At 34.9% G+C, this 14,065-nt stretch overlaps 1 protein-coding gene across 1 annotated transcript in view; it reads right to left on the bottom strand.

The window, feature by feature from the left end:
* The window catches only part of LOC105300956 (disintegrin and metalloproteinase domain-containing protein 5-like), a 164,375-nt gene that overhangs the window by 43,865 nt on the left and 106,445 nt on the right, over positions 1-14,065 (bottom strand). The window contains exons 16-17 of the mRNA XM_023520046.1: positions 5,675-5,765; positions 4,877-5,078 (exon numbers count right to left, since the gene is read on the bottom strand). Of these exons, the coding sequence (XP_023375814.1) occupies positions 4,877-5,078; positions 5,675-5,765 (293 nt within the window). The remainder of the gene's footprint in view (positions 1-4,876; positions 5,079-5,674; positions 5,766-14,065) is intronic.

Here is a 14,065-nt window from a genome sequence, read left to right as displayed (position 1 = left end):
AAGATGTCAATCCTCCACAAATTGATCTAGGTTTAATGTACTTCCTATCAAAATCCCAACGAGGTTACTTATAAGGAAAGATCAGTTCATTCTAAAATTTATATGGGAAGGCACAATCTATAGAATAACTAAAACAATCTTGACAAAAAGAATAAAATGGAAGGAATCATTCTACCCAATATTAAGCCTTCCTATACAGCTAAAGTAATCAACAGTGTGATACTGGACACAAATAAAGTAGTGTATAAAACCCCAGAAGTAGACCCATACAAAAATAATCTTCTGGTTTGTTTTTTTTTAAGTGCAAAGCAATGTAATAAAGGATAATCTTTTCCACAAATGGTGCTAGAGCAATTACACATCTGTGATGGTTAATTATATGTGTTAACTTGGGTAGTCTATTGTGCACAGCTGTTTAGTCAAACACTGGTCCAGATTTTCCTGTGAAGATATTTTTTAGATGTGATTAACATTTAAATCGGTATTCTTTGAGTAAAACAAATTACCTTCCATAATGTAGGTAGGCTTCATCCAATCAGATGAAGGAAGGCTTTAAGAGCAAAGACTGAGGTTTCTCCAAAGAAAGAATTTTCCTCCTGACTGAAATATAGAAACCCTGCCTAAGCTTTCAATCTGCTATTCTACAGAATTGAGACTCAAGACTGAAGCATCAACTCTTACCTGAATTTCCAGTCTGCCTGCCTGCCCCCTGCCCTACTTATTTTGGACTTGCCAGCCTCCACTAATTCCTTAAAATAAATCACTCCCTTTCTCTGTAAATAAATTACACACACACTATTGGTTCTGTTACTCTGGAGAACCCTGACTAATACAACATCATAGACAAAAATAAAATCTTGACCTAAATCTCACAACTTATTTAAAAATTAACTCTAAATATGGGATATTTAGAAAACACATGAGAGAAAATTTGGTGATCTAAGGCTAGGCAAAGGGCTCTTTGAGTTGGCTTAAAGTGTTTACTCTGTGAAAGCCCTTGTGAAGAGGATGAAAATATAAGCTACGGATTGAAAGAAAATATTTACAGACCACAAAACTGAGAAAAAGTATTATCCAGTGTGTGTGTGTGCATGCACGTGTGTGCACATGTGTGTGTATCTCAAAACTCAACAGTAAAAAAAAAATAATCCAACAAGAAAGGGCAAAAAAAGACTTCAAGAGACATACCAATGGCAAGGATGTATAGATGGCAAATAAACAGATGTCAAGATATACATCATTATCCATTAAGGAAATGCAAATTAAAACTACAATGAGATATCACTACCCACCTATTAGAATGGCTAAAATAAAAATTAGAGATAATACCAAATGCTAGTGAAGATGCAGAGAGAAATTGGATCGCTCATATATTGGTGGGTATATAAAATGGTACAGTCACTCTGGAAAATAGATTTGCAATTGTACATATATTTGCCATATGGCCCACCAATGGCACTCCTGGGAATTTATAATGAAAAATAAAAACTTACGTCCACACAAAATTTACATACAAATGTCAATAGCAACTTTATCTGTAATAGCTATAAATCTTAAACAACCAAATACTCTTAAATGTATGAATAGTTAAACCAACTGTGGTAAATCCATACAAAGGAAAACTACTCAGCACTAAATATGAGCAAACTACTTAGCACACACAGCATCCTGGATGAATCCCAAACACATTATGCTAGGTGACAAAAATTAATCTCAACAGGTTACATATATGATTACATTATTATAACATTCTCCCAATGATACAATTATATAGAAAACTGATGAGAATCAGGAATTAGAGACACGGTGGAAGAGATGTGACTACAAAGTGATGATACCACGAGGGAGTTCCATGTTGGTAATATAATTTATTTGTGATGTATCTTAATTGTGATGATGGTTCCTTGAATATATACACGTGACAGAACTGCACAGAACTAAACACACACATACACATATACATACAAAGAGATGAAATTTAAATAAGATCTTTACCAATGTCGATGTCAGTTTCCTGTTTTTGATATTGTGAACAGTTATAGATATTAAGACAATCTGGGCAAAGGAGACACAGGACCTCTCAACTATTTTTATGACTTTCCATTAAGGTATACTTTAAAAATAAAAAATTTAAGAAAAATAAAAGACCACTATAAGCTGTGACTACTTCTAGGTAAGATTCTGGATAATGATTTTCTATCTTCATATTTTTCTCCATTTGCAAAATTAAAACATTATCTTTATAATTTGCATTTATATTAATTTTATAAATTTTTTGGACTTCTAATTCAATAAATTATACTATATTATTATCATCCTTAAACTCAATAAACTTCGATGTTTTTGTTCTTCTTTATACTTTTCCTAAGAAAAGGAATATATTTCCTTTAATTCAAACTGGTGTTCTCTTTCAGTCATGAAATCTTTAACCTTGTGTTCATGTGGTATCATGCTCATACATTTGCATATTCTAGTATTCAAGGGAGGCCCAAGAATTTCAAGTTTAATATAAAATAAATTTTGAAATTTTAAAAGTGTGAAAAGTGCCAAAAACACTAAAAGTACTGGGAAGAAATGTTACAAACTATAAATGGAATTTATCGCTAGATGGTGACACTATAAATTATTTCTTTCCTCTTTTTTTCTTTTCTGTATTATCACATAATGGAAAATTTTATTTATTTTAATAAATAAAATTAAATCCAGCCAGAAAAATATAAAAACTAAGGAAGCTCTCTAGAACTGACGTAAATTGGTTATTTTATATTAAGCAAAAAAGAAAGTGCAAAAGAGCATATATAGTACACTACCTTTAGAGTAACAAAGGAGATATAAAAAATACATATGTATCTGTTCTATTGTGTAAAAAATAAAAGGTAAGATAACCAGAAACTAATAAAAACTAGTTGTTTCTCTATTGGGAGTAAGGGAGAGTGATAAGCATGAGATAGCAAGGTTACAGAGGTGGGAATAGGATAGGAGGATGGAAAATGACAATTCTCTGAGTATAATATCATACAGTTTTGAACTTTAAAAATGTTGATATTTCACATCTCAAAAACTAAAATTAAATTAAATTAACAAGGACAGGAGAAAATCCCACAGCCTACTGTTTTTCAAATGAATAATCTAACCACATTGGCAGGGAGAACGAATTAACCCAAATAACTCTTGAATAAAGTATATATATATATATACTTTATTCATATATTCAGTAAAGTATATATATATACTTTATTCATATTTTATTGATATATATCAATATATATATATCAGGCTAAAGGCAAAAAGAACTAAAAGCAAATATTGAATCCTAATTAGTATTTTTTTCACAATAGAATGAGTTAGCCATTCTGAAATAACTTAATGGGTATTCTAAATACATTCTAGAATGAAACAATATATACATGAAAAGAAGGAAAAAAGTGTGTCACTGTCAAAGAAAACAATTACAAATATGAAAAGGTAGGAGTCTAGAATGAATCTCATGCTTTTTAATGTATTTATATGAATACACACACACATACACATGTATACAGTTAATGTGAATATATATACATAAATATGTACATATATACGTATATATAAATATTATGTAGATATGTATTTCCTAGCTCTGTCTGTTGATGGGGCCATAAGGAGCAACATTACAGTAGCAAAAAAAGCACAATTAGCACCTAGATCATGATTTCTAAATACCATTTCCAATTAAAATGAACCAAGTCTCCTGGGATAATGGCAAATTCTAGGAACTTAGGCAGGAAACATACAATGAACAGCTTATGATTCCAGAAAGTAAGGAAGTACTCAAAAAGAAAAAAACAAATCCCACAATGATAAGGGTATGTCAAAGAGATGCAGGAGCCAACTAGAGAACTCCCAATGGCCAAAGCTACAACAATTTGAACACTGAAATAAATAAAGTAGTACTGGATTATAACCCAGACTGTAACATAAATGTCATGAGTCCACACTGTAACAAATGAATGACTGAATAAATAAATGGAGAAGAATGAATAAATTTTCCATGCAGAATTCAAAATGATTTATGTACATACTGAACCCATGAGAAGGTGGACTATAACTTACTACTCCTTAAGTGTGGGCTAGGCATGGTAACTTCTTTCATTGAAGTGTAATATAGAAAGGGGAAAAAAAGAATAATTTACAGTAAGAAATCTGACAAACATTACCTTACCCAAGTGATCATGGTTAACATCAATAGTATGTATACATAATATGATATGATGAAAGGGCACTTTACCTCTGTGATCTTCCTCCCAAGAACACATAAACCTAGTAAAACATCAGACAAATCCTAACTGAGGAACATTCTACAGAATATCTCACCAGTTCTCCTCAAAACTGTCAAGACCATCAAAAACAAGGAAATTATGAGAAACTGTCACTGTCAAGAAAGAAGACCCTAAGGATATACAACTAATAAATGCAATGCGGTACCCTGGGTGAAATCCTGGAATAGAACATTAGGTAAAAACTAAGGAAATCTGAATGAAGTATGGGATTTGGTTAATAATAATGTACCAACATTGGCTCATTGGTTATGACAAATGTATACTATTGTTAGATGTTAATAATAGGGAAAAACGGGTAGGTTGCTTAGCGGTGGGCATGGGCAAAACAGGCAAGAGGGAGAGGGTGATGATGGTATGTTCTAAAATTGGATGTGGTGATGGTGGTATATATCTCTGTAAATTAATCAATAACAATGAAATGTACCCTTACCATAGGTAAATTTTATGGTAAACGATACCTCAGTAAGGTTGTTTAAAAATACATTGGTTCTTATATTGTCAAAATGAGTATAACCATAAAAAAATTTTTTAAACACTTGAAATTCTGTAGTTCTAGTTACCATCTCAGGACCACACGCACTGCCATCTTGTACAAATGTTTCATCTCTGTCTTCAGCTTTTGTAAATTTAAGCTTGCCTGAGTGTAGAAATGTAGATACACATATATCCTCTCGTATATGTGTGTAAATCACAGATAAATTTGCACGTGATACTAATGCTTTATGCGGCCAGGCACAAACTAATTTTCCACACAGAAGATTACTAGAAGCATAAGGCAGAAAAAAATTTCTCTTATTATTTACTGAAATAACATAGATTGCTGATATAATTAAGTTAAAAAGATATTTTACTAACTTAAATCCAGGTTTCAAACATTTTTTGGAGCCCAGCAACTTACGTATGATGTGGCTTTTTCTGTTTTGTGAGGCAATGTGACAAAAGAAAAATTAATGATTTTTGCAATCTGATGGGCCTGATCTGTCCTGTATTAGCTTCTGATATTCAAACAAATGGCCACTGGTCTTCAATTTTTAATAGTAACAAGGGATAAATACTTCATATTACAAGTGTTTGATATATATAAATATATATTGATAACATATATAAACTACCTAATACAATGTCTAGTTCATCACAATAAATAAAGGCAATTTTTATGGCCATTGTTGTTGTAACATTATAGACCCTGAAGACATGTTATTTGCAGATAATGGGTAATACTGTTCTGCTCAGATCATGAAACAAAAAAAAACCTGGTACAAAATGCCATTTTAGTGTGTACATGATAATATATTCCAGGATCTTAGCCATATATAATCCCGCAATCCAAACAAAATTAGAATTTTCCAAATACATACGAAAAAGCACAATAGTCTGCACCACAGTTTCCATATCTATCACCTCTTGAATTTATTTCATCGAAGCAAGTAAACGAAGCACCTCTAGAAGCTAAAAGGAAAAAAAAGTAAATTACAATATGTAATTCCAATCACCATTGAAGAAATCATAGACTCACTCTAGAAATTATAATGTGATCCCTAGAGAGGTTTATAATTACCTAGCACTAAATAGTTGCTGGGGATAGATCTAGGATTAAAAAGGGATCCCTTCATTTGAAGACTGGTAGACTTTCTTCTGTACCAAAGAGAAGATAAAGTAAATAGCAACATTATTTAAATACCTCCATATTGTTAGAAGAATGAGCAGCCATGGCCCTCTCTTTTTCTGCTAAAGTGTTTACTTTCTGCTTTAGTGTCCCACCCAATGAGAAAAAATAGTTTGCTTTTATTCCAAATAGGAGAGAAACAGTATTTATAATGCAATTCTGATTAGAAGCTCAAAGAAAATTGGATTTAACTCTTCTTATTCCATACTAGATTCCTCATCTCTGTTCCCAAGTATACTAACGATGACTAAATAAGAATTATTGAACTTTAAAATTAGGAAGATCAATATTTATCTACTTTAACCCTTTTATATATTTAGTTATGTCTAACTTAAAAAAAGGAATAATTCAAATCTCTCATTATTTTGACTTCGTGATTTAGAGGTGGATTGTGTTGATCATGTTAATCACATGGAATAAGAATAGATCTTTGGTTGTCACCACTATTAATTCACACATTTTCATAGCTGGAGAACATTATAAATTTCACTCTTTCTTCTGAAAGATAAAATCCATACATATACAGTATGCAAGAAAACAGTCAAAATAAGTTTGTGAGCAGAATCCACCTTCATCAATTTTCCATCTTTTGAAAAGACTTACTTTTGAACTAACCCAATAAGTAATTAGCCTCTGTTCGCTTTGCTCCAACCAAAAAACTGCTTTGACTAAATCTAATTTAGCTTCTCAATTCCCCCAAATTCTATACAGGCCCAGGGCTGGGATGGTGGAAAAAAGGGGTAGGAAGACAAAAACTTGATAATCAAATAACATCTTAGTACAATATTGTTTTTAAAAAATCAAACTGAATTGCAAGAAAAAAATCCTGATGAATAAAACACTAAATTTTAAATAAGGACAGGTCATTGTTTGTTGCATAAAATCCTGCTTTACTGTGCTATTGGAACAGCTTTTCCAATCCACTGGAGGGTCCTATGAGTGGCTTGGGAAAGCACATCAGTAATTCACCACTCTGAACAACCCAACATCCTCTCCCATGGCCTTTCCAGCTCAACTTTTGAGACTCAGGATGGCAGGTACTTCTGTATTGTTTTCTTGATTCCCAAGGCCTGCTTCCCTGGTGAACCCACTTCTGGCCAGAATTTTCTTTTTCTCTCAGAACTATGTCTGCTGTGGTTCTGTCACCTAATTCTCCCAGGGCCCAAGAAATTTAAGTATATATAGTATTAACTTTCCTATCCTTGCCTCTATTTGGCGGGCTTTGAACCGAGGTCACCACAAAACCCAAAAGAACAACAAAAGAATGACTGGAAGTTAAATTTGAGACATCTAAGGACAGAACGTATCACAGCAGCACTGAAGTTATTGTGGTTCTCAGAACCCTGGGGGGGAAGGAGGAGGTACACATTCTTGAACAGACAATGCCAAAAGCTGGTCATATCAAGAACTGCAATGACCTGCTATGGGTGGGAGTGCTCTTGAAGGAGATTCTGAGAAAGTAGTGGTATCAAGAAGATGCATTTTTTTACTTGGTAAGGCCAAGTAAAAGTCAAAAACTGAGGGGTTTTTTGCTTTGTTTTGTGTGGGGATATTTTTGTTTGTTTCTGTTTTATTTTGTTTCCTATATGACTGCCAAGAATTGCTAGAAGAAAGGTATTTATTTTGTGGACTTTTATGTAATTGTTCACCCTACTTGTTAATTCATTGTATTTTATTACTCATGGAGCCTTCCCACAACATTTTATTACCAGAGCAGGACTATGATGAAGGTAGGAGGTTATTTATGTTTCTATTTATGAGTAAGGAGACCCAGTGTCCAGCATTTGGTGACACTGACTCCAATGCTCAAGAATATTATATAAGCATCCACTTCTCAAGATCCATCCATGTTGTCACAAATGGCACTATTTCATCTTTTCTTATGGCTGAGTAATATTCCATTATATACATGTACCCTGAGATTATTGTTCAAAGCAAAATAAGACAGAAAAAGTTGAGAATCATATGATTTTACTTATATGTAAAATATAAAAACTGAAAGCAACAAATGAACAAGACAAAAAAACTCATAGACACAGACAACAGTTTAGTGGTTATCAGAGGGGAAGGAGGCAGGGCAGAGGTAGATAGGGTAAAAGGGGGTCAAATATATGGTGACAGGAGGAAATTTAACTTTGGGTGGTGAACACACAATTCAATATACATACAATGTATTATTAAATCATGTAGCTTTTGTTATTAATAGAACTTTTATTAAATTTTCCCACTTAGCTCAAATAAAGAAGATAAATATAAAGGTGTAGATTTTCCCCTTCACCTCAGGCTCAAATATGACATAGCATGGTATTGTCTCTACAAAATCTTATTCCTTTCTATATTTAGTGAGAAGTTAACTTTACTTTTGCTGTTTTCCCATTGTCTAGGCAAGAATTCTAAATGGATTCACCTTTTTGTTTTTCAGTTTAAGTGAATTATAGTTGCCTATTGGTCTTCTACTGAAAATACCTTGAGGACTCTTGTCTGTCTTGTTCACTGGAACTGTCCATCACATTACAGAACAGAACTGTACACTCCTTGAGCCCTTTGTGTTCAAATTCCATCCTGGGAAGTACCTCCAGGGACAATTCGAAATGCTGAACTACTTTTCATTGTACTGCCTCTGTATTCTGATTGTGATCATTAGGTCATTGTACAGCCCTGTGTGTTTTGATGGACTCTCTGAAAATTTTAAGGTGAAGTTAAGTCTGAGATTTAAAACAAAAAAAACTTCCATTCTTTGGTTTAAAAAAAAAGAGGGTGGGTAGGACTTCCTATGCCACTGCTTTCATTAATCAAGTTATGGAATTGGTTGTCTTTTCTGTTGTTTATGATGTTTGACTCTGTATTGAATGCTTTAAAAGAAACTTTTAAGGACTCAGACAATGACACAGATGCTCTAAGTAATTGTCTAGCCCAGCCCTGAGGAAAAGCATGTAAGATGATCCCATTACATTGATGTTCATTCACTAAAGTGACACATTATGCTATGAGTTCTTGGAAAGACAGTCTGTCTTGTTTAAAATCAATATCACTTTAACATAGGAAATCTCCATACCATGTTTCCATATCTGAGTTTAAATGTTTCTGTGCTCTTAGCTGCATAGTATTGAGGAAAACAATTAAAAGGCTGAGAAGCAGTCTAATATCATATAGACACTATCATAACTATGTGTTAGAAATTGATCTTTCTACAACTAAAACACACACCTGACAGAATTTGCTGAATACATTCTCAATTTAATCCTAATTCTTAGCTGGAGGCTCCACAGATGCTTAACCAGTACACTTCGCCAAAGATAATTTAGAATTATATTAGCATTAATGGGGAAATTTGACAAATTAAAGATAATACATCAAAGAGCTTGAGAACAGAAGAGAGGGAAACTGTGAAATATTCAAGGATTAGTCTTTATTATTGATATCCTAAAACTTTAAAACAAAATGCTGATCCCCAAATTGCATCCCTCAAATATTCTCTAGCAAAATCTAAAATCACTCTAAAATATATCCTCCTTGTGCCTGTAATTTTTTACCTTGCTTTGATACTACTACATACAGTCTCTGTTTTCTCTGCTAGCTTCCCCAAATTCCTATAGAAATTAATTTTCCTTCAAGGTCTCCCCGTAGAAACTACCAATCTAATAATTCAATACCTGTTTAATATTGATACACAGAGGATATGGAAATTAAATTTAAGCCATGGTCTAGACCTGAACTAAGAACCATAAAAAGTAGATTCCAGAGTAAGAAACTAAGTGGAAAAAATGCCGATGTATAAGAATCCGGCTTCCCCATCCCCCAACAAAGATCAACAAGTGGACAGTTATCTGTGAACAAAAATGTCTCTGAGAGACCAGTAGAGTCCACTTAGAAAGTTTTAGCAACACAGTGAAACAAGCAAACAAACAAAAAACTTGAGAAAAATCACACAAGAAGAGAAGGAAAACAACTTTATTTTGTCTGCATCATCCCATTCCTCAAACCAGCATTGTTCAGTACCAAGAAGAATCTTCCCAGCTAGAAAGAGTTTCTCTGGCCAAGAAAGGAAGAGAGGAGAAAGTGATCAGTTTCTCCAGCATCTCAGGGCACTGCACAAAGGTCCTACTTCAGTTTCATCCCACCCAGACCAGCAAAGCTGAAACATACTGAGGCACCTCAAAAGGCCAGAAAAGCAGAGGCTATTAAGAGCAAACAGAGAGCCACAGGATTGCAGTTCACAGATGAATTCAGCAGGTATTCCCACTGATGAGGCCAATGGCCAGCACAGTAGCTGCAAATTCATATGGATCTCTGCTAGCTTTTGCCCCATAGGTCTTCTCATTCATTGAAGCCAATGCTTGAATCCCTCAACACTCCCTCCAACACACCCTGCTGCTGGAAGTTGGGAACCACACCAGTAGCCATCCAAGGTATCTGCAGCTATGCAAATATAAGATGCCAGTGACCTGAGATAATCCCCTCCTCTATCAAAGCCCAGGAGCAGTACATGCAGCCAGCTAGAGCTGCAGCTTCATGAGTTCAGGTCACCTATCTATGACTCCCAGATGAACCATTACACCATGCCTATGCTCAAACCTCGCCCCTCAAACTGTATGCCTGACACCTGTCATTGGACTCCATTGTAGTGCACATGCCTTGTGGGAGGGGAGCATATGCAGCCACAATGAGCACATTGACAGATGGAGGACCTACAGATGGTTTTGGCCCTGGATCAGGCCTCAAAAAGAGATCCAGGAAATGTCTGACAAATAATTAAAAATAATTGTTCTAAAAATGCTCAGAAAGCTAAAAGAGAAAAAAGAAACAGTTTAATGATATAGGGTAAAGCAATACAAGAACAAATTGGGGGGGGTCAATAAAAAAATAGAAAACATAAAAAAAAATTTTTGTAGATAAAAAGTGCAATGGCTACACTCAAGAATTCAACAGAGAGCTTCACCAGCAGATTTGAACAAACCAAAGAGAGAACAAATGAGCTCAAAGATAGATGAGGACTTATAGGATATCATCAAAGAAATAATGAACACTCATGGGAGTCCCAGAAGGAGAAGACAGGGAGAAAGACATAGAAAGCTTATTTAAACATATACTGGCTGATAGCTTTCCAACTCTGGGAAGAAACTTGGATATCCAAGTTCATGAAGCTAATAGATCACCTCAAAATTTCAACTGAACATTTTCTTCTCCTATATATGTAACAAGCACAAGCAAGAAAAGAAAAAATAAATAAGTGGGATTGTATCAAAGTAAAAAGATGCTGCACAACAACAACAATCAGCAAAATAAAAAGGCAATCTAGTGAAGGGGAGAAAATATTTGCAAATCATATACCTGATAATGCATCCATACCCAAAATACATAAAAAGCTCATACAAGTCAAGCAAAAACAATAAATAAATAAATAAATAAATTGATTAGAAAATCAGTAAAGGACATGAATAGACATTTTGCAAAGATGACACACAAATAACAAATGGGTACATGAACAAGTGCTCAACATCACTAATTATCAGCAAACTGCAAGTCAAAACCACAATGAGATATCACCTCACACATGCTAAGTTTGTTATCATCAAAAAGGTAAAAGATAATAAATACTGGCAAAAAAAGGGAGAAAAAGGGAACCCTTGTACATCATTGGAGAGAATGTAAATTGGTGCAGCCACTATGGACAACAGAATGGTGGTACCTCAAAATCTTAAATATAGGGCCACCATATGATCCAGCTATCCCACTTCTGGGTAAATATTCAAAGGAATTGAAATCAGGATCTCAAAAAGATATTTTCTCGTTCACATTCACTGTAGCCTTATTCACAATATCAAAGATATGCAAACAACATAAGTGTCTATCAATAGATGAATATAAAAGTAAATGCATGTCTACAATGGAATATTATTCTGCCATGAAAAGAATGAATTTCTGCCATTTGAGACAACCTGGATGAATCTCGAAGGCATTATGCTAAGAGAAATAAGCCAGACAGAGAAAGATAAATACTATATATCACTTATCTGTGGAATCTAAAAAATCCCAACTCAGAAGAGAGTAGTATTATGGTTACCAGGGGCTTTTAGTTGTGGAAATAAGGAGATATGGTCAAAAGGTAAAAATTTCCAGTTATAATATTAACAAGTTCTTGGGAGCTAGTGTACAGCATGGCAATTATAGCTAATAATACTGCATTATATACATGAAAGTTGCTGAGTAAATCATTAAAGTACTCATGACAAAAAAAAGAAATAGTAATTATGTAACAGGATGGAGGTGTTAGTTAATTCTATGGCGGTAATCCTTTGGCAATACATAAATATATAAAATCAACAAGTTGTACACTTTAAATTTACATAGTGTTATACGTTAATTATATCTCCATAATGTTGGAGGTGGGAAAACATTCAGAGAGAGAAAGACACCAGCAACATTACATCATAGGAAGCCCTGGACTCTCCTTCCCTCTCACAAATGCACTGAGTAAGCAAGAATTCATAGATAAATTCCCTTTGCGATGAATCATAAATTAAAGTCTCCTTTACTCTGGGAGCATAAAAAACCAGACTCATCAAAGTCATAGGAAGATTCAGGAAACCCTCTCATTAGAGACCCTACCCAATCACAAGCCTAACAAGCAGAAAGAGACCCTCTACATCCCAGTCACACTCAGCAGAGGGAAGGGATTTGTGTGCAAGCTTTGGACCTATACACTTCCAAAGGAGCTGCCCCCAAACTGGAATCTTTCTTTTAGTTCTTGGAGCTTTGATGGGTCTGGACAGTCTAGCTGCCCAGGAAACAACAGCGGTGGCAGCTTGGGCTAGTAGACACCAATGGTACCCCTCCCAATCGCCACAGAGTGAGTGGATAATAATCCCAGCTCTTATCTTCTACCTTGGAAGGGAAAGAGTTGATCCACTTTTCCAGAGCTCATAGTACTAAACAGAAATCATGGAGCTTATGATATCCTAATTAAACTGAAAAATGCACTAAAAGGATTCAACAACAGACTACATCAGCCAAAAGAAAATATCAGTGAACTCGAAGAAAGTCATTGGAAATTAGTAAAGAGCAAACAAGACTAAAAAAAATGAAAAAAAGTGAAGAAAGCTTAATATACATGTGAGACACAACTCTCCAAAGTAGAATTGCTGGGTCACATGCTAATTCTATTTTTAACTTTCTGAGAGACCTGCATATGCATTTTGTGGGACTATTATACGCATTATGGGAGTTCCATAAGAAAAATAGAAAAGGAAAGGATCAGAAAGCATATTCAAAAAATTAATGGCTAAAAACTTCCCAAATTGGAGAGAAGAAAAGGACATCCAAATCCAGTAAGACCAAAGAACCTCAAATAAGTTGAACTCAAAGAAATCCATACCAAGTCACATTATAATCAAAATGTCAAAATTCAAAGACAAAGAGAAAATTTAGAAAGCAGGAAAAAAGTGAGCGATCACATTTAAGGGATCCCCTATAACACTATGAGTAAATTTTTCAACAGAAAACTTGTCAGCCAGAAGGCGGTGAGATGATATATTCTAAGTGTTGAAAGAAAAAAAAAACTGCCAACAAAGTATACTATACTGGGCAAACAAACCTTCAAAAATTAAGGGAAGAAACATAGCAGAGTGAGAGATGTCCCCAGATCTCTCCCCTTGAAACAACAATAAGATGAACATCTACAACTAAACAAAGAACACCCAACCTGCACACAAGCACGTCTGAGCTTGGGTTCTGCACATAAGAGCTACCATAAGTCAGAATCCCAGGAGTCAGGCAGTAGACTGGGAGAAACAAAGAGGCTGCCTCTCACAGCCAGAGCTCCCAGCAGGAGGAGGGGGAGGGGAAAAGGTGCGGCAGGTTTCCTGAACAGCCCTGCCTGAGAGAGCTGTGAGCTTCACGCAGCAGCTGTGCCCAGGAATCAGGGCAGAAAGCAGAGAAGTGGGGACAGCAGAGAAGTGGGGACAGCAGAGAAGTAACAGTTGATTATTACCAGCCATGGTTGCAAAACATGAGGCTGAGTCACAGATCCCATACCCTAACCCAAAGTGCCCCTCCCCCCATATCCTCCAAGACCAAACACCGC

Source organism: Pteropus vampyrus, unplaced genomic scaffold (genome assembly GCF_000151845.1).
Source record: "Pteropus vampyrus isolate Shadow unplaced genomic scaffold, Pvam_2.0 Scaffold8, whole genome shotgun sequence".
Taxonomy (NCBI): Eukaryota; Metazoa; Chordata; class Mammalia; order Chiroptera; family Pteropodidae; genus Pteropus; species Pteropus vampyrus.
Note: the sequence above shows the minus strand (reverse complement) of the source record. Positions and strands in the feature narration are given on the sequence as shown.